This window comes from Asterias amurensis, chromosome 9, assembly GCF_032118995.1.
Source record: "Asterias amurensis chromosome 9, ASM3211899v1".
Classification (NCBI taxonomy): domain Eukaryota; kingdom Metazoa; phylum Echinodermata; class Asteroidea; order Forcipulatida; family Asteriidae; genus Asterias; species Asterias amurensis.
Window position 1 is genome coordinate 13622137 of NC_092656.1, and position 27893 is coordinate 13650029.

The following is a 27893-nucleotide window of genomic DNA, read 5'->3' on the forward strand; positions in this document are numbered from 1 at the left end:
ATGTCATTCTTAGCAACCACTCGATCGATGTTCAGCTTCGTTTTGGTACTCTACCTTTTTGGCTTTGCTTTGATGATATATCGATGGATGGCAGTTGAACAAATAGGTAAATTGGATGTCAAATCATTATTTAAAGGCCATGGACACGATTGATAATTACACAAAATAATTATTATCATAAAACCTTTCTTGATTACGAGTAATGGGGAGAGGTTGATTGTATAAAACATTGTGAGAAACTGCTCCCTTTGAAGTAACTTAGTTTTCGAGAAAGAAGTAATTTTCCCAGAATTTAATTTCGAGACCTCGGAATTAGATTGTGAGGTCTCGAAATCAAGCATCTGACAGCACACAACTTCGTGTGATAAGGTGTTTTTTCTTTCATGGCTATCTCGCAACTTTGACGACCAATTTAGCTTAAACTTTCACAGGTTTGTTACGTAATGCTTATGCTGAGATACACTTAGTGAAAGTGAGATTACTGGTCTTTGACAATTACCATCAGTGGCCAGTGTCTGTAAGTGTGTGTTTGCTATGTTCATTGCTTCCCTTCTGTCTGTCTTTATTTATACCAGAGTAGCCCACAGCTCTCAATCAATTTTAATTTTTTTTTAATCAATCAATTTTATAAAAATTTATAAAACGCCTGCCTGTGCTTGAAAAAATGCCAAATATTGTTCATAGGACAAATTAATCAGCGATGGACCTGTAGGCAAATATCTTTCCCGTTCCCAATGAATGTGCCAAATTTGTACATACTAAATCATCAAAAGGCATGATCCTATCACTATCTGTCACCCTAGTATAGTCTGAACAATTCTACATGAATGTACGGGTTCAAAGGGGAAATCGCTCCTCTTGGTTTAGTAATACCCCCCCCCCCCCCCCCGCATTTTGTTGCCCCAACAGCAAAACGTGTCTACGTTTATGCCACCGGGGTGAATGTATGAAAATATGCTAACATAGCATCTTGTCTTGCTCCTTTTTCAGTTTTTGAAGATGAGTATGAACCGCTGACAGAACGACGTGGTGCTGTAGAATCTATATCAGTACCATTACTGAACATCAATGCACAGGTAATACCATGTATAGGCATACACAAATCATTTATAGTGTTCTCTAAACGACGGAGCTCTGTAGATTAAACTAGCAAGCGCGTCGACATAATAAAAGTAGGATGTCAACATAATGAAAGTATGATTTCGACCTAATGGATGACGGATGTTGACATACTTAAAGTAGGATGTTGACATACTTAAAGTAGGATTTCGACTTAATGGATGACGGATGTCGACATAGGCCCCTACTTAAAGTAGGATGTCAACATAATGAAAGTATGATTTCGACATAATGGATGACGGATGTTGACATACTTAAAGTAGGATGTTGACATACTTAAAGTAGGATGTTGACATACTTAAAGTAGGATGTTGACATACTTAGCGTATGATTTCGACTTAATTGATGACGGATGTCGACATAATGAAAGTATGATTTCGACATAATGGATGACGGATGTTGACATACTTAAAGTAGGATGTTGACATAGTGAAAGTATAATTTGGACTTAAAAGATGAAGGATGTCGACATACTTAAAGTAGGATGTTGACACAGTGAAAGTATGATTTCGACTTAATGGATGACGGATGTTGACATACTTAAAGTAGGATGTTGACATACTTAAAGTAGGATGTTGACATACTTAGCGTATGATTTCGACTTAATGGATGACGGATGTCGACATAATGAAAGTATGATTTCGACATAATGGATGACGGATGTTGACATACTTAAAGTAGGATGTTGACATAGTGAAAGTATAATTTCGACTTAAAAGATGAAGGATGTCGACATACTTAAAGTAGGATGTTGACACAGTGAAAGTATGATTTCGACTTAATGGATGACGGATGTCGACCTAGGCCCCTGCTTAAAGTAGGATGTTGACATAGTGAAAGTATGATTTCGACTTAATGTATGAAGGATGTTGACATACTTAAAGTAGGATGTTGACATAGTGAAAGTATAATTTCGAGTTAATGTATGAAGGATGTTGACATACTTAAAGTAGGATGTTGACATAGTGAAAGTATAATTTCGACCTAATGGATGACGGATGTCGACATACTAAAGTAGGATGTTGACATAGTGAAAGTATGATTTCGACATTATGGATGAAGGATGTCGACATAATGAAAGTAGGGTGTCCACATAGTGTATGGTAGTCTGTCGACATATAATATTTTATGATACTGAACAATTTGTTCTCGTTTCCTATCCATCCTGTTATTGGCACTATTGTGCTGCTGGGAGTGTTATAAATACAGAAAGAAAACAAATCATGAAAGTAGGATGTCAACTTCCCAAAATATTGTTCTACTTGAGTTAACAACATTCTGAACACACGATGTCGACTTGCCGAGGTTCTTTTTTTATTTTATTTTTTTTATTTCTCCATCCTGATGATGGGATGACGACTTCTCAAGATAATCTTTTTTTATGATGTCAACACCTTTTAAAAGTATAGGTTGCGATCGTCTTCTCGGGATTAATTATTGTGTGATGATTACATCCTGAAAGCGAAGATGTTGTATTCTTTCGCTAATTAGCTCGAAGGCCTACGGGGTGTCACTTTTATGGATACTGCTGGGGAAAACGCCTTCCTACTTTTAAAATGTCGACATCCCGAGATACATGTTATTGGAAAGACGACATCCCGAGATAAACTGTCTGTCTTGGTAGGCCGACTTGCTACTTTCGGGATCTCTTACGTGTATTGTATCATCGTTCAGCGATAATTATCTCGGAATCTCAACCCGTCGATTTGCACTGCCAGATCTCTGTAAGAAGTAGGTTCATGTTTGTTTAAATGCACTGGCCACGTTTGGTAAATTTGTCAAAGCAAGTATTCTCACTTGGTGTATCACAACATATGCATAACAAACATGACGAAATTTCGGCTAAATTTATCATCGAATTTGCAAGAGAATAATGTAAGAAAAAACACCAGATGAATAATAAAAGGCTCTAGCTGAAGTCTTTTATTGTTTGAGTGACAATCTACCTGTTTTCTAAACAACTATTTTTCAGAAAGATGTGTTTCTCACAAGGTTTCATCAACAGCTCTCCATTGCTCGTTACCAAGTAAGATGGTATTCTAACAATTATTTGGAGCCAGTACCTTTAACTCCAAAGCCCCTTTCTGACCCAACTGCTCAAGCGTTGCACGATTTTGATTCTGGGTCAATACACGACTATTTAAAGCGTATGGAAATGTCTAACACATGAAGCTGTTAAAGGCAGTGGACACTATTGGTAATTACTCAAAATATTTATTATCATAAAACCTTACTTGGTAACGAGTAATGTGGAGAGGTTGATAGTATAAAACATTGTGAGAAACAACTCCCTCTGAAGTGTTGTAGTTTTCGAGAGAGAAGTAATTTTACACGAATGTGATTTCAAGACCTCAAGTTTAGAATATGATCGGTCTCGAAATCAAGCATGAGGTGAAAACACGCAACTTCGTGTGACAAGGGCGTTTTTTCTTTCAATATTATCTCGCAACTTCGACGACCGATTGGGCTCAAATTTTTACAGGTTGGTTATTTTATATGTTATTTTTTTTCTTTGATGATCAACTTAGCCAAAATGTTCACAGATTAGTTAATTACCAAACGTGTCAAGTGCCTTTAAGGTAACGCAGCTACACCGCGATAACATTGATTGAAGTGTAAAGCTGAACTCAGATATACTAATTATGTACTTAATTAGTATATCTGAGTTCAGGCAGTGGACACTGTTGGTAATTACTCAAAAAGATTAGTAGCATATACACTTAGAATTACAAAGTAATTTTCCACGCTTTTGATTTCGAGACCACAGAATTAGATTTTGAGGTCTCGAAATCGAGCATCCGAAATCATACAACTTCGTGTACAAGGGTGTTTTTACTTTCATTATTATCTCGTAACTTCGGCGACCAAAAAATGAGCGAAATTTTTTACAGTTTTGTTATTTTATTCATATGTTGAGATACACAAGGGAGCAGACTGGTCTTTGGGAATACCAGTAGTGTCCATAAACATAAATTGAAGTGAACGACCTTCATGTGGTTGTATTACGAACCTTAATTCAATGATAAAACTATGACAAGTGAGAAAACTGGTCTTTAACAACTATAGTGTCCACTGTCTTTAAACTAAATTTTAACAATAATGTCTTTTTGGTTCAACAGGATTTACCAACCTTTGCCCAACAAGACGAAAGCCTGCTTAAGATCGACCATGACATACCCATCTCGAAAAAAGGTTCTTTGCCTGCGCAGAAAGCTGTTGTGGATGCCCCCGAAAGAAAAGAACCTGCTGCTAAAACAAATAATGATAACGCTGCCCCCAACGCTGCCCCTAACGCTGCCCCCAACGCTGCCCCTAACGCTGCCCCTAACGCTGCCCCTAACGCAGCCCATAACGCTGCCCCTAACGTTCCAGGTAAGCCAAAGCCGGCGAAAAACCCAAGACAACTGAAACGAGGAAAGAAGGATCCGAGGTCGTTATGGCAAAGTGAACAGGCCAAACGACGAGCCACTCTTCGTCAAGCATGTGGTCGTCTCGGTTTGGGAAATCAAACTATCCAGCAAACCATCAAACAAAGCAAGCGCAGTTTCTGGCCGTTCATCTTCGAAGATCGGTACCGTCTGATCTACACAGACATTTCCAAAGTGGGATCGACCAACTGGAAGAGCGCTTTCCTCGTTCTCCAAGGGAAGTACAAAAGTGTCGACAATGTTCCGGGGAGGTTTGCGCACGCGCAAAGCCTCCGTAGACTTAGCTCGCTCCCAGAAGATGACATCCAGCAACGTCTCAATAACTATACAAACTTCATCTTTGTCAGACATCCATTCGCACGAGTACTGTCAGCCTACAGGAGCAAGTTCTTGAAACCTAATCCATATTACCATAAACACACGGGAACTCGCATTATCAAGATGTACCGTAAGAATGCAACAAAAGAGGCACTCCAAACCGGCAGTGACGTCAGCTTCCACGAGTTCGTACAGTTCATTGGGAACTCCAAAACAATCAACTTCGACGGTCACTGGCAACCTATTTACAAGATGGTTCTACCCTGCACAGTGCGATTTGACTTCATTGGTAGGCTGGAAACTGGAGAGGAGGATGCTAAATTCATCCTTGAGGAGACCAAAGTCGACCATCTTGTTCACTTTAGGACATCAGAACCTAACGTAAGCCATGACGATGCAACCTTCAACCAATTCTACTCGCAGATACCAAGTAACGATTTTTTAAAACTGTACAAAATATATAAACCGGATTTCACATTGTTTGGATACGAGGTACCGCAAAGCCTGAAATTGCTTATTAACGTTGCAGTCTAGAAAATTTGGCAGCAGCAATTTTGATACAAGGTTTATATTATTGTAAAAGGGGAAATCAAATTATAGCCTATAGTTTAAAGAGTAAAATAATAACAACAAAGATGTTATACGAGATGTTGTAGAGCTCTGGATCCCTCCCAACTCACCTCTGTTTGCAATTATAACAAAAAAACTAAATTTGCTAGAAATTACCTCTTTCCCAAAAATTTAGAGGGAGTTGTTTATCGCAATGTCTAATACTATCAACAGCTCTCTGTTGCTTGTTACCAAGTAAGTTTTTTATGATAATATATATTTTAAGTAATTACCAACGTGGCCAGTGACGGGCGGCCACTAATAGCCACATACATAGTCTGGGCGTTTTCCAAACCACGGCCCAGGCTCCATCATCAGTTGTTGAGCAGGATGCCTTTTGCACGGTGTTTCAAACATCAAGCGAAGCCAACAACCGGAGACGACAGCGAAGTCGAAAAGGCCCCAGTCAACCCAGCAAATGGCAAATTACACTAATGGGAGACTATGTTATTCTGATTAACATTTTCAAGTTGATATACAAAGCTGACGACTACTGTTTAAAAGCTATTTTTTATTTTTTTATTAGTGCATGTATTATTTCTTTAGTCAACGTAACATTTTCATTATGCTATGCTCATTTCTTATACAGGTGTATATTAATGGAAAGAATCAAATTTTATTATGTTTGCTATAAAGGGTGACTTATAACAATAAATAGATTTGTGTAAAAGGTACTAAGGGAAAAACTATATGTTTTGATGTAATTCTTTCGGGAAAAGCAACATTTATTACCGGCTTCATGCACAAACAGCAGTTAAAATCATTTAAAGGATTCGGGTACTTTTTCAAAATGTCCACAGATGTACATTAAACTTAGAGGGTTTGAAGATAATGAGAGTGGAAAGCTTCCCTTGAAATATTACTAACTAAGGTTGTGTAGTTTTTGAGAAATGAGTAAAAAAAGTCACAAATAGTTTTGGTCTCGTGAGACCAAAACAATTTTAGCATGTAAAATCTCCTTATATGATATTATACCAAAACCATAGCATAACTGGTTAATACGTTTTTACATGCTAAAACTGAGACGAAAATTATTACTTTTACTCATTTCTCAAAACTACAGCACCTCAGTAAGTAAAATTTCAAGGGAAGCTTTCTACTATCATAATCTTCAAACTGTGCAAGTTTAATGTTTATCTGTGGACATTGTGTTTTTTGTTAGGAAAAAGTACATATCAATACCCTTTAACGGTGCTTTCTGTACATATAGTTGTTACGATAAACAAAAGTAAAGGTTTTTATATTGTTGTTTTAGTAACTTTATTTTTGTACTAGTCATATAAGTAGGATAATAAAGGTGCTTCGCAAAAATGTATCTATATTCAAATTTAATGGTGAGAGGTTTACATTTTAAAGGTTATTTTTGCAGCAGGCGAAGAAGTTACAAACTTTTAGTTGGATTTTTGGAACAATCAAAGAAACATCTGTCAAAGATAAGTTTAGTAAAACGTACAAATGAACTTTTGTTTAATTTGATGCCTCTGAAAAATGTTAAACCGCTGTTTTTTCAGAGTTGTTAAAAAGTTAGATTATTAAACTTCTACAAAATTTAATCTCTACATACCTCGTTCTTTTTTATTTTCCATCCTTTAAATGACAAAATACAATCTTTAACAATTCGTTCAGGAAAAGGTCAAAATTTGCATTATTTCAGCTAAAAATTGTTTAGTTTGTTGTGAACGGAAAAAATGTACAAAATGTAAAGAAAATGCGAAAATAATGAATAAAATTATTGTGGAGGGTAACAATTTATTTTCTCGTTTGAGAGAATGACAGAATTGATAAGAAAACAACTTGCTTCTAAGATCACAGAATTTCGTTAAAACTTACTCGGTCTAATGATGATAATAGAAAACATCCTTTGAAATATTTCTGCCTGAAATGTCATACTTGATGAGAAATAAATGAAACTAATTTACAGTTTTATTAATGTTTTGTTTTTAATCAACGTCATGCAAAATGTGTAACCGTTTTTTTACTATTTTCTCGTGACCCGGAACTTGATTGATTGATCTCAAACTTCTACCGGTTTGTCATTTTATGATTGATTACATAACGTGCTAACACTGTCAGCATCTCTTTTGTTAGCCAAAATAAATTCTGTAATGTTTCTTTACTAGCATGTTACCACATCGAGACCTAAAGGCAGCTAGCCTCCGGCCTGCCATTGGGAAATCTTCTATTTGAAAAGACACTTCCGATAGAAAACTTAGAGGAGTCTAGACGACCGAAAATCTAGATGGCACATGACCGAAAGTGCAGCTGCCGGAAATCGGACCAATCAAACACATACGTATCTACATGTATATGGAAAGCTTTAATATTGGTAATTGTCAAACACCAGTATTCTCACTTGGTGTATCTCAACAAAGGCATAACATAACAAACCTGTGAAAATTTTAGCTCAATTGGTCGTCGAAGTTGCGAGATAATAATGAAAGAAAAAACACCATTGTCACAGGTAGTGCCTTCAGATGCTTGATTGTGATCCCTCCAAATCTAATTCTGATGTCTCAAAATCAAATTCGCGGAAAATTACTTCTTTCTTGAAATCTATGTTACTTCAGAGGGAGCAGTTTCTCGCAATGGTTTATACTAACAGCTCTACATTGCTTGTTACCAAGATAAGTTTTTATGCTAACATATATTTTGAGTAGTTACCAATAGATACCTCGGACCAATCAATCACATGGAAAGCTTACTCACATCAGGTTTATCCAACAAAATAATTGTATCCAATGAAACAATTGCATCCAATGAAATAGTTGTTGGTGAAACTAGTGCAGATAATGAATGATAACAGTCACATGAACATGCCTGGATGCAAGTCATGGTTTTTTACCAAGACATAGAGGGCGCACTCACAGTGTCATGCATTGAACTATAAAAAGGGTTGATCAAAGCCACAGAAACACAGTAGTATTTCCACACAGGGCTTCTGCAAACTACTTTAAATTTACCATAAAACATAACGATCTCAACTGGTTTATAGGAAATAAACCCTCCTTAAAGGCAGTGGACACTATTGGCAGTAACAAAAAATAATTATTACCATAAAACCTTAATTGGTAACAAGTAATGGGGAGAGAATGATAGTATTAAAACATTGTGAGGAACAGTTTTTGAGAAAGAAGTAATTTTCCACAAAATAATTTGGTTTTGAGACCTCAGAATTAGATTTTGAGGTCTCAAAATCAAGCATCTGAAAGCACACAACTTGTGACAAGGGTTGTTTTTCTTTCATTCTTATCTTGCAACTTCGACAACCAATTGAGCTCAAATATTCACAGGTTTGTTATTTTATGCATGTTGATATACACCAAGTGAGAAGATTGGTCTTTGACAATTACCAATAGTGTCCAGTTGTCTTTACTGGGAAGGTACACGTTTGGTAATTGTCAAAGACCAGTCTTCTCACTTAGTGTATCCCAACATAAGCATAAAATAACAAGCCTGTGAAAATTTGAGCTAAATCAGTCATCAAAGTTGTGAGCAAATGATGAGAGAAAAAACACCCTTGTTGGACGAATTTGTGTGCTTTCAGATAGGAATAAAGAAGTCTCATAGTATTTTAGTGAGAAATGACCTCTTTCTCAAAATCTATGCTACTTCAAAGAGAGCCATTTCTCACAATGTTTCATACTATCAACAGCTCTCCAATGCTCGTTACCAAGTCAGTTTTTAAGTTAATATTTGTTTTGAGTAATTACCAAACATGTACCTTCCCTTTAAGTGTCTACAAGCGGTACAAAAACTCCCCATTTTCGTCAAAGAACTCATTTCCCCTTTGAATGATCTTAGGTGGACCAGATTCCTCAGTAACATACATATAGGTCTCTGGCTTCTCCATATCAATGTTCAGTTCCTCCTCCACTTCACTTTCTTGCAACTCAACTTCAGTTCTATATTTCAATCCAAATTTGTTGGTTCCATTAAATGACTTCTTCCCTCTTGCCCGTGTATCAACGAGAGAATACTTGTCACTGATTGTAAGATTCTTTTTCTCTTCCAGAGTCACATTTTGACTGTATGTTTTTGATCTTGGGTTATTCTGGAGTGGGGCTTTCCTCGAGTACGCTCTAGAATGTGCCGGCAAGGCACTCTTGTTGACTGTTTTCTCATCAGTTATTCTCTGTTGCGGTGGGTAAGTATCTTTTTCGGCTGACTGAACCTTGGCAGTGTTTTGGTTTGGAGCAAACTGGTTTGAAGACGCTGGTAAAGTGATTCTAGTCTTGCCTCCTTGTTGTCCTTTTGTAAAAGAAGACTCCAGGGCTCTCTGAGTGCCTGTGAATTTAGTCTTCCTGGTGGCCTTTTCCGGGAGATATCCTGCAAGAAGATTCACCTTCTCATTCTGTTTCATCCTAGTCTTCTCTGTTGGTGAAAATTTGCTCTTTAACACCTTGATAACCAAATCCCGGGAAATCCCAAAACTTGTGGCTAATTTCTTTGTGGTCCACTCTTCACCATTCTCCTGTTTCAGGTAGCGAATCTGCTCAATTGTATCCCAACTTAGGGTACGAGGTTCTGTTGGTGGTTTAAACAAACGTGACGTCCGTGCTCTGTCCGCTGCCAGAATCCTTCGTCTTTGATCCCTGTCATTTATAGGAAGGGTGAACATTGGTTACAACTTACAAAGTATATTTTCTGAAACACATAAAATAAATAATAGTGATGTTTTCTACTTTTTGTTTTTTAATATTACGATTTTTATGCTTAAAGGCACTATTCAGACACCTTTGGTTATGGTCAACAACCATTATACTCACTTGGTGTATCCCAACATGTGCATAAAATAGCAAATCTGTAAACATTTTGACTCAATTGGTCATCAAAGTTGTAAAAGAACAATGAAAGAAAAAACGCTCTTGTTTCACAAATTTGTGTGCTTTCACAAACTTGATGCCTAAAAGGCTTCAAGTAAAACTAATCTCTTTCTCAAAAACTATGAGGGAGCCGTTTCTCACAATGTTTTATACTATCAATACAACAGCTCTTTTTATTTTTATGGTAACAATTTCTTTATTTAGTATACTAACAGGGTCCAGTGCCTGAAAACATTTTAATTTTTCAAATCATTTTACTTGTTGTTAAAGTTGAAAACAAATAATTCAAGAAACAACCAAAAACGCCATTTCCGTATTTCAAAAATTGCAAGTTGCCAGGGGTCAAAGGAAAGGGGGAAACGAAAGGATCGGGAACAAAAGAAAACAATTGTACCTCTCCAATTTCTTAAGCAAAGTATATGGATCATCAAGTGTCTCAGTGTCCAAGTTAGTCTCTGCTTTTTCAAATTCCTTATCAATGAAACTGTCAATGTGATGTGAAGACGACAGGGAAAGCCTCCGTAACTGCTGCACGATGTCAAGCCGGCCGAGTCTCAGCAGAGAAGCAACTGCTGACTTCGGCATCACAGTCAAAGCAAACATGATGTTGATTGTAAGTTCTCTTCCAAGCAAATATACCTGTTTAGGAGAAGAGTGTTGTACGCATGAGTGTATTCAACCAACATTTTGTATGACATAGTTCAAGGTAGCCTAACTAAGATAATTCATGAACTTGAAGTGTAAACTAATTACTAGGTAAAAATTAGTGTGAAAATGTCATGGTTAGATTCAACTATCTTCAACTAAGTAAGATTCAACTTAAATAAAGTTTCTCTGGACTAACACAGTAAATTGTCATGGAAATCGTGAGGAAAAAAAAAACATCTTGAAAAATTATCTTGTCATTAATAAATAGATTGGAGGTTGAAATGTTCTATCTCGATCATTATAAATATTAAATTAAATTTAAAAAAACTGGGATTGAGAACAAATAATCACTCCATGTCCATCCAGTGCAGTAAATTGTTATAAGTACAGGAAGGGTTTACACTGTTCCTTCCCTAAAAAACAATGGTCCACCCGCAGTCGTCGGTTGGCTGGGGACGAGGGGAGGGGGGGGGTCGTGTCGTGACACTGACACTGACACAGCCGCAGCGCGCGTGGACTGGAGAGTGGAGGGAATAGTAATAATAGTAAGTATTAATACATACATACGGCAATGACGATGTAATCGTAAAGGGGCAATTTGTCTTGCTCATGACCTTCTTTGTAAATCTTAAAATGCTTATATCGTAGGAGGTCCTGTTTTCGAGGTGTCCCTAATATCGTGGCAAATCTTTTACCTCTGTGTGCGCGATGTAAACAGTCCCTAGATAAAAATTGTGTGGTTTTATTTGCCAAGCAAAGAGTCTCCTCTTCTTTGACCAAAACTTAGAAACACGTAAGGCTCCACTGGTCATTTGCACTTGTAAATGCAAAAAAGTTGGTATTTTAGGCATTTCTACAAGGTACAAAAATATGTCATAATGTTGAGGCCATAAAAAAATATTTGCCCACCGAAAAAGTTTCATCAAACGCTGCTTCAATTAACAATTCATGATGATCAAAATCATGTGACTGAATGTTTTGCTGAGCATTCTTAAAGAAAAATACCGAGGCTTAAAGAAGCCTTATATCATTTTCTAATATTTTTTGAGATTTTTATTTTGTAACCCTCGTATCAATACTATTATTTATATTAAAATTTAAACATCAGCTTGTTGATTCAATTATCACTGTTTATTAACACGCTTTATTATAAATATTAAGAAAAAAAGTAGAAAAAAAAAAAATAGAAATCAGATTTTGAAGCCAGTAATTATTCACACTTTTTATTTTTGTTTTATTTTTTTAAATTATTTGCAAGTTACCATGGTAATTTTAAAAATTTAATAAAAAAATATTTTGAATAAAATGAAGGCAACTGCTGGCTATACAGTCATACACAGAGTCTCAAAGAACACTTGTAGTCACTGCAGATGTTTCTTCCATGTATGGCTTCACCGGGAAACCATACTTTCTTGTTTGCCGTGAAAATAGGAAAAACTCAAAACAAATGGGGCCAGTTGAAGTCATCCAAGATCGGTGTGTAGTGTGAACATTTCGATGTCCATCAAGTTTTAAAGGAACACGTTGCCTTGGATCGGTCGAGTTGGTCTTTGAAAATCGTTCTGTAACCATTTATTGTAAAATTTATATGGTTAAAAAGATATTGTAACAGTAGAATACAATGATCTACACATATATGCCTCGAAATTGCGTGGTTTTCTTTTTACCCTGTCGACTAACACGGTCGGCCATTTATGGGAGTCAAAATTTTGACTCCCATAAATGGCCGACCGTGATAGTTCGCGACGTAAAAGGAAAACCGTGCAGTTTCGAGTGATACTTGTGTGGATCATTATATTCTACTTTAAAAACATCTTTCTAACCATATGCATTTCATAACAAACGGTTTCAAACGCTTTTAAGAGACCAACTCGACCGATCCAAGGCAACGTGTTCCTTTCATATATGTTTGCATACTTCGTATTAACAAATGAAGATAATTAGGGCATCGGTTGATATATGGCATCATTATTTTTTTCCCAATTCAAAGAAAAAGGCATAATAGCGTGATAACTGGTAAGCAGAGGATATGAGCCACACGCAGTATGAAGTTACCTTTCGTTTTACATTTCGGCTCCCTTTTCACCCATGGACGTCGCCATCTTTAGACTCTTTCACCACCACGATTTAAATCGTGTTTTATACTATTTATTTATTTATTTATTTATTTATTTATTTATAAACTTTCAAACCGGTTTAAGATTGTTTTGTTTAAATTTTAACCTATAAAAAAATAGAACAAAATGAAATTCTTTTAATTTAATACTTACACCAATTTCGTCTTGCGCTGGCAGAAATGTATGTCCCAACTATAGTTGGCAGAGCCAATCATGAACATCCTTCACTGAAACAGCAAATGGGCAACACACTCAAGTTGGGCCAAGTATGTTCATTTTTTTTTTTTGGATCATTAAAAAAAAAATTTATCGCGATACCGTACCAACAAACAACCGAACTTATATCAGTCAGTATCGAAAATGTGACTTCCTATGTAGTTTTAAATGTAAATCACAGTCTCACAGTCACAGACGTATAAACGAATACGGCGTACCCTCTGCATGCTCTAGTCAGTTGTATGTGCAAAATCGACCCCGCTGCGGTCCATTCAACCAGGTCATTCAACCGACTGGGAAAGTCCCCACACTACATCTGTAACATTTTGTGATGAAACAACAACGGTGCTACTGCTACTAGGTACAATTTTTACTTATTTCACAGAGAGTGGTGCGAAGCCGAGACTGATGACATGCCATTGTTGCTAAAAAAGTAAAAAAGTTACACACAAATTCAATATAAAATCTAAAGTGACTGGGAAAAGTACTTATTTTGTAAGTTTGTATTTCTGTTTCTATTCAAACTATATAATATTTGTTGATATTTATAATAATATTTTATTTTAATCTATTTTATTTTTATATAAAAAAAAAAGTAAAAAGGTGTGTTTTTTATTCTTGACTCATTCCATCATGATCATTGTTTGTTGTGTATTGACGAATTATTGCATGTATTGACTAGGCTGCTGTTTTAGTGTTACTGTTCTGTAATGAACATATGATTATGAAGTTAGCTTTTAGTAATAATACTCTAGGCTAGGAGAAAGAATAGTGTACACTGCCTGGTACGGTCCTACTACTTGCCGTCAACTCGCCGACTTGCTGTCAACTCGCCATCAACTCATTAAATTTACAGAACAAATTTAATAAATGGGCATGGAAGTGTTACAGTAAGTCTGGGCTAAACTACATATTTCTCATGGTTTTTGGTAAAGTTTCATTTACAAAAACGACTGTGTGTTGATAACAAAATAGTATCAATCGTTGACATCTTGGGCCAAGACTAATCCATGTGAAAAAGCAAGCGGCCGACGAGATAATTTTTTTCACGGGAAAAAAACTCAATTTTTATTCCGAAATGTAACCTAAAACTTACGCGAATTCTCTTTTAGCTAATACTTTACAGTTCTATGCTTCTTTTGTGAATTTTAAGTTTATATTGGAGGAGTTGATGGCGAGTTGACGGCGCAAGTGAGTTGACGGCAAGTTGACGGCAAGTAGTAGGACCCGCCTGGTACAAGAAAGATGGTCCTGCTGCTTGATTTAGACTAGAATAAACCGAAACGGGTCAACTCGTACCCAAGTCAACTCGTACCCAGGTCAACTCGTACCCAAGGCAACTCGTACCGTATAACGTACGTTGTATGCCGATATGGAGATTCCGTGCGGCGTGATTTTATAAGCAATGGGAAACAAAATTGATGTTCTACTCACTTTTGTTAATTATAATACCTTCTCACGAATTTCATTTTTAAAAATGCTAGATGTTCATCTCTCTTCGTTTTTTTTTTGGTGGTTTTTTTTGGGGGGGGGTTGATTTTTTTAGATGTTTTACAGTAGTATTCTTCCATTCTTCCAATGTTTTAAACAGGCTATGCTGTAATTACGTTTTTAATGTTTGATGCTTAGAAAGACACTGAGACACTGAGACATAAAAAGGGTTAACAGTACCAGTTATCAGGATGAGTTGAAACCCATAAATTTGGTAAAAATTTATTTGGGTACGAGTTGACTTGGGTACAAGTTGACTGGGGTACAAGGTACTCCTAGAACTATTAGGTTCATTCCGCTATCGTCTCGGACGATAGCGTAATGAACCTCATAGTTCTAGGAGTATAGAGAAGGTAGAACATATTGGCTTATTTCCACTTTGTCTTTTCACAAGTGTCTTACAAACCTCTGTGTTTACGATGATGAGAGTCTAGAAAAAGAATCACACTGTTTTGCCTTCTTTGGAGGCTGTTTTCTCTATAAACCTGTAGTTCTTTTCTGTTCTCAGTGACTTAAATCAACGGCAGAAGACCAGGAGTTTCACCCATGCTGACAGGCATTTGCTTGGTTCGTCTCGTGCCATAGATTACAAATCATCACCATGGATAGTCAAATACCCACAAAGGCTATACCGGAGGATGTTTTAGACTCACTCTGCAGGTATGAAGCTTAACCAGGCATCATTGGTTACAAGTAGAATCTAGTCTAACAAGTAGTAATAATAACAATAACCCGTTTTTATATAGCGCTTTTCACACCCAGAGGGCGTCCCAAAGGGCTGCACATTATTACCGTTGGTCACTGGGCCTTAAATCACTCCTTAAACCATCTCAGCTCCCTGGTGGGGAGTATGCAGCCTGTGCAACATTAATATGCGCTACTCTGCTGAATCAATCACAAGAACCATCTCTGCCCTCACAGGTACCCATTTACCCCTGGGTGGAGAGAAGCAATTATAGTTAAGTGTCTTGCTCAGGGACACAAGTGTCACGACCGGGATTCGAACCCACACTCTGATGAACAGAAGCATCAGAGCTTGAGTTAGGTGCTCTTATCCACTCGGCCACGACACCCTAGTAGGTTCTAACAATTGTCTCTCTTCAAATTCTTCTTCTTTCTAGCCTAATTATTAACTCCACTGCAAGAGGAAAGCCTCTTTACCAATTCTTTATTCCACTCTATCCTACACTGTCTGCTGCCAGGCAATGCTCCTCTCTGCTCAGTTCATCTCTCCATCTTCTGTTTTGTCTCCCTCTTTTTCTTGACAGATATCTTGGAGTCAATTTTTTATTTTTGTTTGCATGCCCACCTGTTGTCATAACCTTTTAAATTCAAATCTGCCCATATATGCACTTCTTTGACATAAAAATAATATCCTGCATTGATTTGTTTCTGAGGACCTTATTCGTCACCCTGTCCTTCTTTGTTTCTCCCCCTGGTTCATACTTCCTGCAAATGCAAATGCAATGCGACGGTGACCTTAATTTGACATCATAACTCTGTTTTCACTGCGATATTCGCAAGAGAGTTGAGCTCAACTCAACTGTGGCGAAATTTTTTGTGTGAATTTGTGACAACAGCATTTGTATCGCATTCGCAGGAAGTATGAACCGGGCTTTACTCATTTCGAATACCTGCTTTGATTCTGATTGAAACCAATTTCCATTGTAGAACTCTTCCATAGTCCATAGTACACAACTGTATATTGCTGATTTTAGTGTACATTTTAATCAGTTGTTAACTATTCCCAAGTGTTGCATTATCCAACAATTTCTTTCTGCACCTTTCTGTACACAGTCGGTTCCTTATCAACATTCCAACTGAGGAAAGGAATAACATGATCAGAGTGTTCTTCCAGATTGAGCTGGCGCACTGGTTCTACATTGACTTCTACAAGGCTGAAAAGCATTTCCTGCCTGGATGCAGCATCAAGGAGTTCTCCAAAGCTAATATCCTTACAATCAAAATGACAAGACAAAGATTACTTTAAAGACACTGGACACTATTATAAGTTATCACACAAGCGCGAGTGGAATGCAAAAAAATATAGCGCTATATTTTTTCGTATTTCACGAGCGCGCTTGTGATAACGAATTTGTCTTCCAGTCTCACTTGCAACGTGCAAAATTTAAAACTTCAGAGCGTTAGTTCAGGCGCATAAAGTTTAGAATGTAACTTTTGCACTGTCCGTATACGGAGCGTGACAAAATGACATTTCACAATACGCACTGTGTAATAAAAACAGAGGAAGTAGGATATAAAACGGAGCTCGTAGCATATATGTTTTTATCCCCCTAGTAGTTCGAGCATCTGATTGGTGGATTAGCGTGTACTGGAAGATAATGGTAATTGTCAAAGACCAGTCTTTTCACTCGGTGTATCTCAACATATGCACAAAATAACAAACCTGTGAAAATTTTAGCTCAATTGGTCTTCGAAGTTGCTAGATAATAATGAAAGAAAAAACACCCTTGTCACACAAAGTTGTTAAGTTGTGTGCTTTCAGATGCTTGATTTCGAGACCTCAAAATCTAATTCTTAGGTCTCGAAATCGTGGAGAATTACTTCTTTCTCAAAAACTATGCTCCTTTAGAGGGAGCCGCTTCTCACACTGTTTTATACTTTTAACAGCTCCCCATTACTTGTTCCCAAGTAAGGTTTTATGCTAATAATTATTTTGAGTAACTACCAATAGTGTCCACTGCCTTTAAGATAGGTGCAAGAAGATTTTAATGTTTACCAGAAAAAAAATTGGATCTTGTTTAGATTTGCCTCTGATACGGTCAGTGCCCAAATTTACTATTTAAAAGTTACAACACGAGCTTAAGATTTTTTAATCTGAACTTCACTGCAGTAGTGTTACACACATACACGCGTTACAACTTCTTTCCCATTGTAGGTCTGTAGCCAGCATCGACAGGTATTTTCATTGTAAGACAGTGTCCGAAACAGCGACTTTGACCACAGCTACAGCTAGATCAACGGGATTTAGCTGTAGCTGTAGTCAAAGTCGCAGTTTCAGTCACGGCCCAAAATGTGCCAAAAACCGACATGGTTCTTCTTGTCAGAATGTTTGAGCTTGAAACCAGGCTTTCTGCTTGTTCTCACACATACACTTTCGCTTTGGTGAGATGTAGAACATAGAGCCATTCTAACAGCTTTATTCCACATACTTCATCTCTTTGAAACTCCTTGCCTGGTGCATGTTTCCCTCCATCCTATTATCTAGACTGTTTAAAGAGAAATGTCAAACCTTATCCTCAGCTCTCAGTTATTTTTTATTAGTATTTTAATTTTGTATTACCCCCCTTACCAAGAGCTTCTTTTTTTTAAGCCTTGTTTGGTTCGAACTTGCATAACAAAAGAAAAAAAAAAAGAAAAAAAAACAGTAATCCCTGAACATTGTACGACACAAGTTATAATGTTGAGGTTGTTTTACCCAGAATATACAGTAACAGTTGTTCCACTTGATTTATTAGGCATCTCAAAACAGATGCTGAAGTTGTATTCAGTACTATTTGTAATGTTTAAAATTGACCTCAGATGTTACCCTTTAACCTTAACTGACCCTTACTCTTCAGGCATTGTCCCTTCCTTACTGAGTACAGGGCTCAACTAGATGAACACTTTGCCAAATGGAAGGAGTATAAAAAGAGTGTACCGACATACGGCGCCATTATGGTTGATGAGACACTACAGAATGTAAGATCACGTAAATCAAAATAATTTTGAACCAGGGTCAGGGAAATTCATATCCCATGGCAGGGTCTTGGACAATTTTGGTTCAGTATTCTGAACAAAAATGGTTTTTCTGGTATTATATTTCGGAATTTTTTTGAGCTTCTGGAGTAGTCTTTCAAACATCATGACCACAATGAAACCCTGACTTGAAAAAAGAAATACAGCAAAGGTTCTCATATAGTACTGGGATTTGAAGTTGGCACTCGCAGTGATTTGTAGAACCTCGATTGAAGCCACAGCGAGTAATGACTGTGTGGGTTTTCCATAGAGGGATTTTCCTCCCATGTCTAAAACTGACATTTCTTCAATGTCTTCTCTTTTCATTTAAAAAAAACCCAATTATTTTTAGTTTTATTTCATTTGTTTATGATTCAGATTGTTTTAGTGCAGAGTTATTTCAGCAAGACAAGTTGGGGGTTTCCAAAAGGCAAAGTCAATGAAGAGGAACTGCCTAAGCAATGTGCAATAAGAGAGGTAAGATTCCACAATGTATTATTTCAGATATGTTATCATTGCACACAAAGTGTACTTCAAGTTGTAATCTGTGCAGTCTAAACTCGAGCAGTGTCCGAGACCAATGCAGTGGGCCAAACATTTGGAATGTGCATGGGCATTGGCTGATATTGTGATGCTTGCTATATTTGCAAAGCACCACATGGTTGTTTTTTTTTTTTTTTTTTGACAGTTCAAGTTGTGACCCAAAATTTAGTTTTTGGAAGTAAGTGTAGTCAAAAACTATTGGGTTTTCATTCCCTACCTGACTGTATGGGTTTTCACTGGAGTAAGTCGCTGGGTTTTCCTCCCACTGCTACATGATCTAAAATTGAAACCGCTTCCTTGTTTTCTCCCAACTGGGTTCTTGGCTAGTACAGTGATTAAGTTCGGTTTTCTGAGAGTACATGGTTTCACAACCAGAGAATAAATTAAGCAAAATGAAATACTGAGGAGAGCTTAACTGTCCTCTTGAAATAAACCATTTTATATTTGTTTTACTTTACATGTACCTCATACTTCCCATCTTTTCATTCCTGTGACATATCAGTTCCATATTGCTTCATAAATTCCATGCGTAGCAGACTGTCGTATGTGCGACGGTCTACAATGTATGCAAATTTATATCCTGTGTAAGAGTACTTGCGCAGGTATTTGGTAAAAAATTTGCATCTGGGGCCGATTTCTTAAAGCACTAAGATTAATCTTAAGATGAGATGTCAGTATCGCCGTTGTGAATTGTATTGTGACAACACACTGTGCCTTGCAATAAAGATTGATTTGCAGTTAAGATACATCTGAGCTCTTTGTGAATGGTTTGTGATGGTGAATGGACCAACAGACCCTATGCAAAACGCGCAGTGCACATACACGCACATCTCCTGTTGGCCATTTCGTGTGTCAAAACGTGCACAAAAGGATGTTACATGTACACAAGTTTGGGCACCTCCGAACAATACGCGTCTACCATTTCTGCCTTTTTGGGGGAGTCCATTCCTTTTGTTTTGACACACAAAATTGCGGACAGGAGATGCGTGTGTATGTGCATTGCGCATTGTGCATAGGGTTTATAGGAGTATAGCTCTCGATTATGAATATGTATGAGGCATAGTAATGCATGGTTTCTCTCTAACTGAAGGTGTTGGAGGAGACAGGATTTGACATCTCAGGACTGATTGAAGAGGAATATATTGAAGCTATATTTAATGAGCAACTAGCAAGGCTGTATGTTGTGACTAATGTTCCAATGGAAACTGACTTTAAACCAAAGACGAGGGGAGAGATTAAGGTAAGTATTTGGCTGAATGTAAAGTCTCTTAACCATACCTGCTTCCCCAGGGCCTAACTTCAAGAGCTGCTTGAGCAGGAAATTTTGCTTACAGTTTAATGCTGCACTGTACATGATACACTGTATGACGTGGTATTTTGGCTGGTAAACCTGTTTTGGTAAACATAATTATGTTGTGCTTAGCTTCTAAGCAGCTCTTTGAAGTTGGGCCCTGATCTTCCAAAATCAAACCCTTGATCTGTCCCTAAACATGTATGTATCCATCATTAGCATTATTATCCATTAGCATACATGTATGCTCAAGTTTCACATCTGATATTTAACAGTTGCCTAAATGTGTGTCATGGCCAAGCAGTATAGTACACCAGACACAAGTTCTGTGGTGTTTCTAATTAGCAGCGATTTGGTTTGAGTCCCGGTCTTAACTCTTGAATCCTTAAAAGCATGACACTTGACCATTATTGCTCAGTCCTTCCGGATGTAAAGCTGTCGGTCCTTTGTGTTGTTTAGATAAATTATATGCACAGAAACTTACCAGCCGGTGTGAATGGGGACAGCAAACATTTTTGGGTAAAAAAAATAGACAAACTGGAACAGGAAACAAAACAATTGTTGTACACTTGGTAGGTCTTTTTCATACCACGATGTGATCCACTTCTCATTATTTTACAATTGTGGAAGATGTAGTAATGGCGATGTTGCCAGCTTGGCAGAGTTTTGTTCAAGTATCCGCAGCTTCAATACCATTGTAATCTGTAATCCCTCTGGCAGTGAAAACGTATATTTCAACAGTACTGCTTTTTGCAAATTAAACCATATCAGTACAAACTTAAATAATCTTAACCTTAAAATGGGAACCAAACTTGGGACCCCCCCCATGAAAGCTGGCTATGCGCCTGCACAACTCTGCAAAAATTAAACTGATTTAATTTTGTATACTTCAGGATGTCAAATGGTTTCATGTCGATGACCTTCCAACCCATAAGAAAGATAATGCACCAAAGGTCAACCTGGGTTTGAACCCTAACAATTTCTTCATGGCCATTCCCTACATGAGGTACGTATCAACCGTCCAGAGTTGACTGTATTTCTTCTAAATCTTTATAGCTCATGGAGAGAAACCATTCACTGGACCATTGGAGGGTTCACAAACTACAAAATATAACTCTCCATGCCAAAAAACTTCTTGCAGAACCAAGTTGATGTACAAAATTATCAGTTACATGAGACACATTATATAAAACCCATTGTCAATGCATGCGCCTTATTTTTGACCGCGTGAGGAAGCTCTCAATAGTAATTTTATCATTCTCAGGAGTATACTGGTATACACAATTCATCCTGCACAGTTTTAATCCGAGTTCGTCACTTTTGTTGCTCTAAAGTTGCTTTACATACAGGTGGATTATGACGGCTCCCTTGAATATCTTATGGTCTGTTATGGATATAGTGTCTGTGGTGGTGATGTGTTCCTGTCTTTAAAAACTGTTTTGGGTCTGAATGAAAATATCCTTGGAAGTGATACAAATACTATTGAGAGCGCCCTCATGTGGTCAAAAATACGGCGCATTGATTGGAGGATTCTTGGTCTCGAGGCATCCATGAATCAAGCTAAAACATGACCCACATCAGCGTTTTTTGTACTAGCACTGTGCATTTCTGTGCCGTAATTGTTAACTATTACACGTTAGACCACATCATACAACTGTACAAAATGCCCTCTAAGTGGGTTCCAGAATGCAATCTTGCACAGTTTCTATATTTCTCTAGTTTTAGCCCTTATAAATCTATTCTTTCAAAGAACACTGAAGAAGAAACTTGCCAAGCGGAGAGGACAGAAAGATGTCTCAACGATGGAATCCCCTTTTGAAGCTCTTACGAAGTATGCCCAACCCAACCAGCCAACTGCAGGGCCAATTATGCTGCCACAGAACAATCCAAACACGAAGAAGAAGGCGTCAGCTAGCCCTACCATGAATGGTGCCGATAACAAAAACAAAACGAAACAACAGAGGGTGTTCTCGAGTCAGAACCAGAGCCAAATGGATCTCTTCATGCGGTTCAAGGATCCACAGCAAGAGTTCATAAATAGGAAGCAGGAATACCAGCGAGAAGGTTCTCCTGGTGTTACACAGGGCCAAGGGAACCGGGGAAAGGGGCAAGTTAATGGGACCACCAGTCCACAGAAGCAGTATCATATACTGGTAAGACATTTCACGCTATATATGGATTGTAATCCATCTATTTATGTATCGTTACAGCTGGATGCACACCTCAATGGAATTTCCAAAACTGAATTACTGTTTTTTTTAAATTGAAGCTCATCCACTAAACTTGGTCATGAAATATTAAACAGGGATGAGATATTTCAGACTTTTGTCTGAATTCAGACTTCTTACGAGTGTGCCAGGGGCCCGTTCTCACTAACGTCTATGTTTGCGATCATCGCTAACACACTTGCGATAAGATCGCAAACCTCAAATCCATCGCAATTGCGATGTCGCTAATTCTGCGTTTCACTAAAGTCATCGCAATTGCGATGATGTTAAAAGGGAAATAAAGTTTTCGTACGAGGCTAAAAGTAGTGACCTTTGACATCCCGCAACAAAATTGTCGGTCGTCACTCTAAATGAAATGGCATTGTGCAGTTTATATGTAAATCGTTGTCATGTTGGTGCATACGAACTATTGTGGACGATGTTTAGGCATTCATTTACAAAGGGTTAAAGCATTTATAGGCCTATGGCCTCGTTTATAATTTTAGATTTTAATAAAAAGGTTTCGTAAATCTGTTGTTACGGTGGGATTTATGAAAATTCTGACATATCTGTCTAATAATACTAAGCTTCACACTGTCAATTTGCCAATACATTACACATTTTTTCTAAAAATGATGGTTAAAATAATCGAACCCAGATAGTATCCCTTTTTTACCGATATTAAGGGGCTCTTTGCTGCAGTTGCGTCACTAAAAGTTGTCATCGGCAATCTGAGTCTACCAGGTAACAGACCGCAAGACTAAAATAATGTAGCGCCACTCATTTTACTCTAAATCACGGACAATTTATACGTCAAAACGTACACCGCTATAACTATAAGCACAGAATGGCGCGATGTATCATAAGTTTGCGATGAACTTTTACTTTGCGACCACTAACATGTCATCGCAAGATTGTCGTCGCTAAAAAAAACTTTGCGACGAGTATATTCATCGTTAAGTTTTAGTGAAATCGTCGGCTAACAATCTATCGCTAAGTTGCGATGGATTTTAGATTTAGCGATCGATTTCGGCGTTTGCGATGACCAAAACGCGTTAGTGAAATCGGCCCCTGGCCTGGTAAATGAAATATGTTGTGTTTTTTCCAAAATTAAATAAGTTGGGTCCTTTCATCTACTTCTCTTGTACTATTGATACTGGACCCAAAAGCTCTTTGGAATGCAGGAGGTGATCAAATGGTGTGGCACCCCTTAGATCTGGATCCCAGTTTCAAATTTGTTTGTTAGCAGTGACTCACGCTTCAAGTTTTCACATTTAGTTTTCTCATGCACTAATTTTCAATAGAAAACTTGTCATGAAGAATTACCAGTCTCTTATCTCACCTTTAAAACTCGGAGCAAAATTTGAAGCATGATGTCACAGGGCATAAAAAAAACAATGGTCTGTAAATTCCAGTCTAAAAAGGTAAAATGCAATGCCATACATTTGATTGAATATCTCATAATTCAGGAATAAACTGAATATTTCTGGTACATAATGTACGAGTCAGCCAATAATATTTGACACTGCATTGATAGTTTTATCCTCAAACTCTGGCCCAGGGGTGGATTTCACAAAGAGTTAGGACTAGTCTTATCTCAAGTTAAAACCAGTTGCTCGTCCTAACTTAGGACTACCCATGCAATTTGTATATCTCCTAGGACTAGTCCTAACTCTTTGTGAAATCGACCCCAGAAAACATTTTGAGATACAAGCCTATTTTGGGGGTCTCAAATTCGAGCCCTGTTACTTTTTGTTTTTTTCACACCATGCAAAGCTTCAGACATCATTCATTAGTTCACGTCAGGCTCACTTTGCATTGCAACTGAAATTTGTCCTCTTGAAGTTTGTATCCCTTATGATTGTGTGTGAATTGTTTCTTTGAGATGCTTCAAAAAAAAAAAAATTATTTTATGCTATTTTTTAACATTTTGGTTTTTGTGTCTTTTACTTTCACAGACCAGAAATCAAGGAAGAACTGTCAATGACTTAACCACTGGTAAGTGTAAACGTGATAGCAAACACACCAATGTTTATTCTTGAACCCTTTGGAAATTAACATTTGTCTAGAAAACTTCTCATAAAAATAATTCGTTCTCAGACCTGGAACTACCTCGATGAGATGGCAATGCTTTTTTCCTTTTGCAAAGGCACTTCCGTTGGAAAATTGAAAAGTTTTTTGTGACAATGTTGAAACGGTTCCAATGCCAGGACCAGCCTGCCGGCCTTTCCTTGGCAAAACAGCCGTACTCTAAAAATTACATTTTGAGAAAGCAAGTACAGAGCTTGGATTTATGTGCATTGTGGTCTAGCTGGTGATCAAATTTGACCCATAGCTATCCCACAATGCACCCTTTCAACAGTTTGCGCTTGCGCAATGGTATTTGCGAAAAGGTCTATGTTGTACATGTATGCCTTTAAAATGGAAAAACGCCCTTGATTAAAGGTAGTGGACACTATTGGCATAAAACCTTTCTTGGTGACGAGTAATGGGGAGAGGTTGATGGTATAAAACATTGTGAGAAACAGCTCCCTCTGAAGTGCCATAGTTTTCGAGAAAGAAGTAATTTTCCACGAATTTGATTTCAAGACCTCAGATTTAGAACTTGAGGTCTCCAAATCAACCATCGAAACGCACACAACTTCGTGTGACTAGGGTGTTTTTTCTTTCATTATTATCTCGCAAGTTCGATGACCGATTGAGCTCAAATTTTCACAGGTTTCCTATTTTATGCATATATGTTGAGATACAGCAAGTGAGAAGACTGGCCTTTGACAATTACCACTGTCTTTAACGCAGAAGTGATCTTATAATGAAGAAACAAATCATTTCGTATCAGTTTGTTTTGCATGGCAATAGAGGCCATGGTCTCTGTGTATTTCAAGCCTGTATTATAAAGTAACTCAACAGTACAACCAATGTTTGAGTCCTGAAATTCACAATGACATAATTCATGGCCTTATGTATAAAGTAAGGATGGTTTGGCTGTTGTAGTCCACCAAATTCAGACTTATTATTTCTAACTAACATTTACAATTTGTATGTCATTGTTTCTTGATTTAGATTCAGCAATCTTGTCCAATGGAGACCAATACAACAAAAGGCAAAAGTTCAGCGTGCCTGCATTTGTGAGCTTTAAACTGGACCCTGCAGCCATTATGAAGGCTTTTGAAATTGGGCTGAGTGGCAGAGGTAGCATCCGGTAAAATGCCAAGGGCCCACCACCCATTCGATCATCAGGAACCTTGTTGGTGGAACAACTTATAGAAGTTTGAACAAAGTCGTCAGGAATGCACAGTCCTGTTTGGAGTAGTGACCTTTCGCTTCCCATCTGCATGATACAACATGCGGTACTTGGAAATTCTGACACTGTTTTGTGATGGACACACACGAGAATGAAGGAGCCAGCAAGGCTACTTGAAGGTTTGTTCCAAGAATGTTGCTTCACACACAAGGGAGAACTGTGTTTATTTGGCAATTATGTACTTGGCAGTTATAAATCTGGTTTTCAACACTTTGGAAGTCCAATTTCAACATTTGTACCTGAGCTGTGCAATTTGCATTTTAGGTGACACTCGCACCTTCTCCCAAAAATGGCAGGCCATGAGCAGAGTCAACAGATTGTGGTCTGACGTCAGTGCTAGGGATCTACATGTAGTGGAAAAGGCCTGTAATCCCATACCTCAAGCACAGCAGCTCTTGTTTTTATCAAAGAAACAGCCTTATAACTGAACAAAATAACAATACTTGCCAATTCACTGACAATGCTTTATGTTATGTAGGAAACAATGGAGGACTTTCGGGACGCTAGGTGGCAGCAGACTGACCAGGTAAATCCATTGTTCTTGATACAGTGCGCATGCTCAGAACTAGGTAAACAATGGAAATTTACCTGGTAAGTCTGCTGCCACCTACATAGGGTTACAAAGTCTCCCATTAGTATCGATGGAGCTACATGTAACTGACTGGCACCTAAACACTTTTCCTTTTATTTTGTACTGATTCTTAATGCCATTCTCAATTAAGTTTCTTTTCTAGTTACATGTATTGTAGGCATATTGGGAAGTTAAAGGGACCCGTTGCCTTGGATCGGGCGAGTTGGTCTATGAAAAGCATTTGAAACTGTTTATTATAAAATGCAGTATGGTTAGAAAGATGTGTTAAAAGTAGAATATAATGATCCGCATAAATATGCTTCGAAATTGCATGGTTTTCCTTATGAACCAATACGGCACACCATTTTGTGGTGTCAAATTTTTGACTCCATAAAATGGGCGACCGTGTTAGTTTGCAAAGTATAAGGAAAACCACGCAATTTCGAGGCATGTTTGTGTGGATCATTATATTCTACTTTTAAAACATCTTTCTAACCATATGCATTTCATAACAAATGGTTTCAAACACTTCATGGACCAACTCCGCCAATCCCTAAAGCTTCACGCTTTTTCTTTCAAGCATGGACATGTGCGTACATCGTCATAAAAGTACCTTATTCGCTTAGCTATGTGTTTGCAACATTAGAAAGACTGTCTAGTTGTTTTCCGAATCGGGTAAAGAAACAATGTTAACAAAGTTTCTATTTTGACAAGATTTTTATGGAAATGTTTTTACATTATTTTTTCTTCTGATCCACCCTGGCATTTATTAATAGATGTTTGTGTCCCTCTTCCTTAATAAGTTGAGCTTCTACAGGAATAGCAACATGAAACTTTAAAGGAGTAAAATGTTGTACGCGTAATGCAATACCTGATAGCATAACCTCTCTAATGTTTGTGGGCTTAATGTTTGTAGGCTTGTTGTGTGTTTGACTTGTTATGAACACCCAACTAATGTCATAACCATAAAGCAGTCAACTTTGTGTTTGCCACCAAAACACTCAAAATTGTCCACACGCCTGTGACATTCAAAGAAGCACCTTTCAAGAGTCAATATTTTGAATTTTTGTTTGTTCTGTTTTTGTACCTACAAGTAGCCCCTGCAATGTAAACCCTTTCACTATTTAGACCGGTTTTTATGGCGTTGGGACAAATGAAATATGTAACCCGCTCTGTGAAAATGAGTCAGATGTAGGCAATTTCAGGAATTGAGTTATACATGTAAGCATGGCTGGAAAGAACACATCAGCAGCAGTAATTTGGTATGTGTCTAAGCTTTGGGGTGTATCGCGTGGCTGAGTTACTCCCGTTTTAAATAAGCCACTACACCATTTTTGATGAAAAACGAATTACAAGTAAAATGATATTTTAAAGGAACACGTTGCCTTGGATCGGACGAGTTGGTCAAAACAAAAGCGTTTTTAACCGTTTTTTATATAATGCATATGGTTGAAAAGATGTTTTAAAAGT

At 37.6% G+C, this 27893-nt stretch overlaps 3 protein-coding genes across 7 annotated transcripts; 2 read left to right on the forward strand and 1 right to left on the reverse strand.

Moving 5' to 3' along the window:
* Window positions 1–6013, forward strand: LOC139941852 (carbohydrate sulfotransferase 11-like). The gene is made up of 4 exons (XM_071938481.1): window positions 1–106; window positions 506–517; window positions 991–1076; window positions 4239–6013. Exons 1-4 carry the CDS (start codon window positions 1–3, stop codon window positions 5397–5399), a joined length of 1365 nt encoding a protein of 454 aa, XP_071794582.1. The 3' UTR covers window positions 5400–6013.
* On the reverse strand, window positions 6006–13249 carry LOC139941356 (neugrin-like). 2 transcript variants are annotated; one of them, XM_071937814.1, is made up of 3 exons: window positions 13216–13249; window positions 10692–10936; window positions 6006–10066 (listed from the first exon to the last, which is right to left on the reverse strand). In XM_071937814.1, the coding sequence occupies exons 2-3, from the start codon at window positions 10898–10900 to the stop codon at window positions 9211–9213; spliced, it is 1065 nt and encodes a 354-aa protein (XP_071793915.1). In that variant the 5' UTR covers window positions 10901–10936; window positions 13216–13249; the 3' UTR covers window positions 6006–9210. The 2 variants fall into 2 exon arrangements, with proteins under 2 accessions (XP_071793915.1, XP_071793914.1); XM_071937813.1 differs by lacking the exon at window positions 13216–13249 and adding an exon at window positions 13001–13067.
* Window positions 12911–27872, forward strand: LOC139941355 (m7GpppN-mRNA hydrolase-like). Of its 4 annotated transcripts, none has more exons than XM_071937812.1 (10): window positions 12911–12961; window positions 15278–15429; window positions 16567–16718; window positions 18344–18471; window positions 18886–18984; window positions 20141–20290; window positions 21235–21347; window positions 22092–22494; window positions 24507–24546; window positions 25612–27872. In XM_071937812.1, exons 2-10 carry the CDS (start codon window positions 15371–15373, stop codon window positions 25752–25754), a joined length of 1287 nt encoding a protein of 428 aa, XP_071793913.1. In that variant the 5' UTR covers window positions 12911–12961; window positions 15278–15370; the 3' UTR covers window positions 25755–27872. The 4 variants fall into 4 exon arrangements, with proteins under 4 accessions (XP_071793913.1, XP_071793912.1, XP_071793909.1 ...); XM_071937811.1 differs by lacking the exon at window positions 12911–12961 and adding an exon at window positions 13250–13328; XM_071937808.1 differs by lacking the exon at window positions 12911–12961 and adding an exon at window positions 13368–13773.
* The last annotated feature ends 21 nt before the right edge of the window (window positions 27873–27893 follow it).

Coding starts and splice junctions, on each gene's coding strand:
- LOC139941355 (XM_071937812.1), top strand. CDS start 15,371: ATGGATAGTCAAATACCCACAAAGGCTATACCGGAGGATGTTTTAGAC. Junction 18,985..20,140: donor AGCAATGTGCAATAAGAGAG/GTAAGATTCCAC, acceptor CTCTAACTGAAG/GTGTTGGAGGAGACAGGATT. Junction 24,547..25,611: donor TGTCAATGACTTAACCACTG/GTAAGTGTAAAC, acceptor TTCTTGATTTAG/ATTCAGCAATCTTGTCCAAT.
- LOC139941852 (XM_071938481.1), top strand. CDS start 1: ATGTCATTCTTAGCAACCACTCGATCGATGTTCAGCTTCGTTTTGGTA. Junction 1,077..4,238: donor TACTGAACATCAATGCACAG/GTAATACCATGT, acceptor TTGGTTCAACAG/GATTTACCAACCTTTGCCCA.
- LOC139941356 (XM_071937814.1), bottom strand. CDS start 10,900: ATGTTTGCTTTGACTGTGATGCCGAAGTCAGCAGTTGCTTCTCTGCTG. Junction 10,067..10,691: donor TTGCTTAAGAAATTGGAGAG/GTACAATTGTTT, acceptor TATAAATGACAG/GGATCAAAGACGAAGGATTC.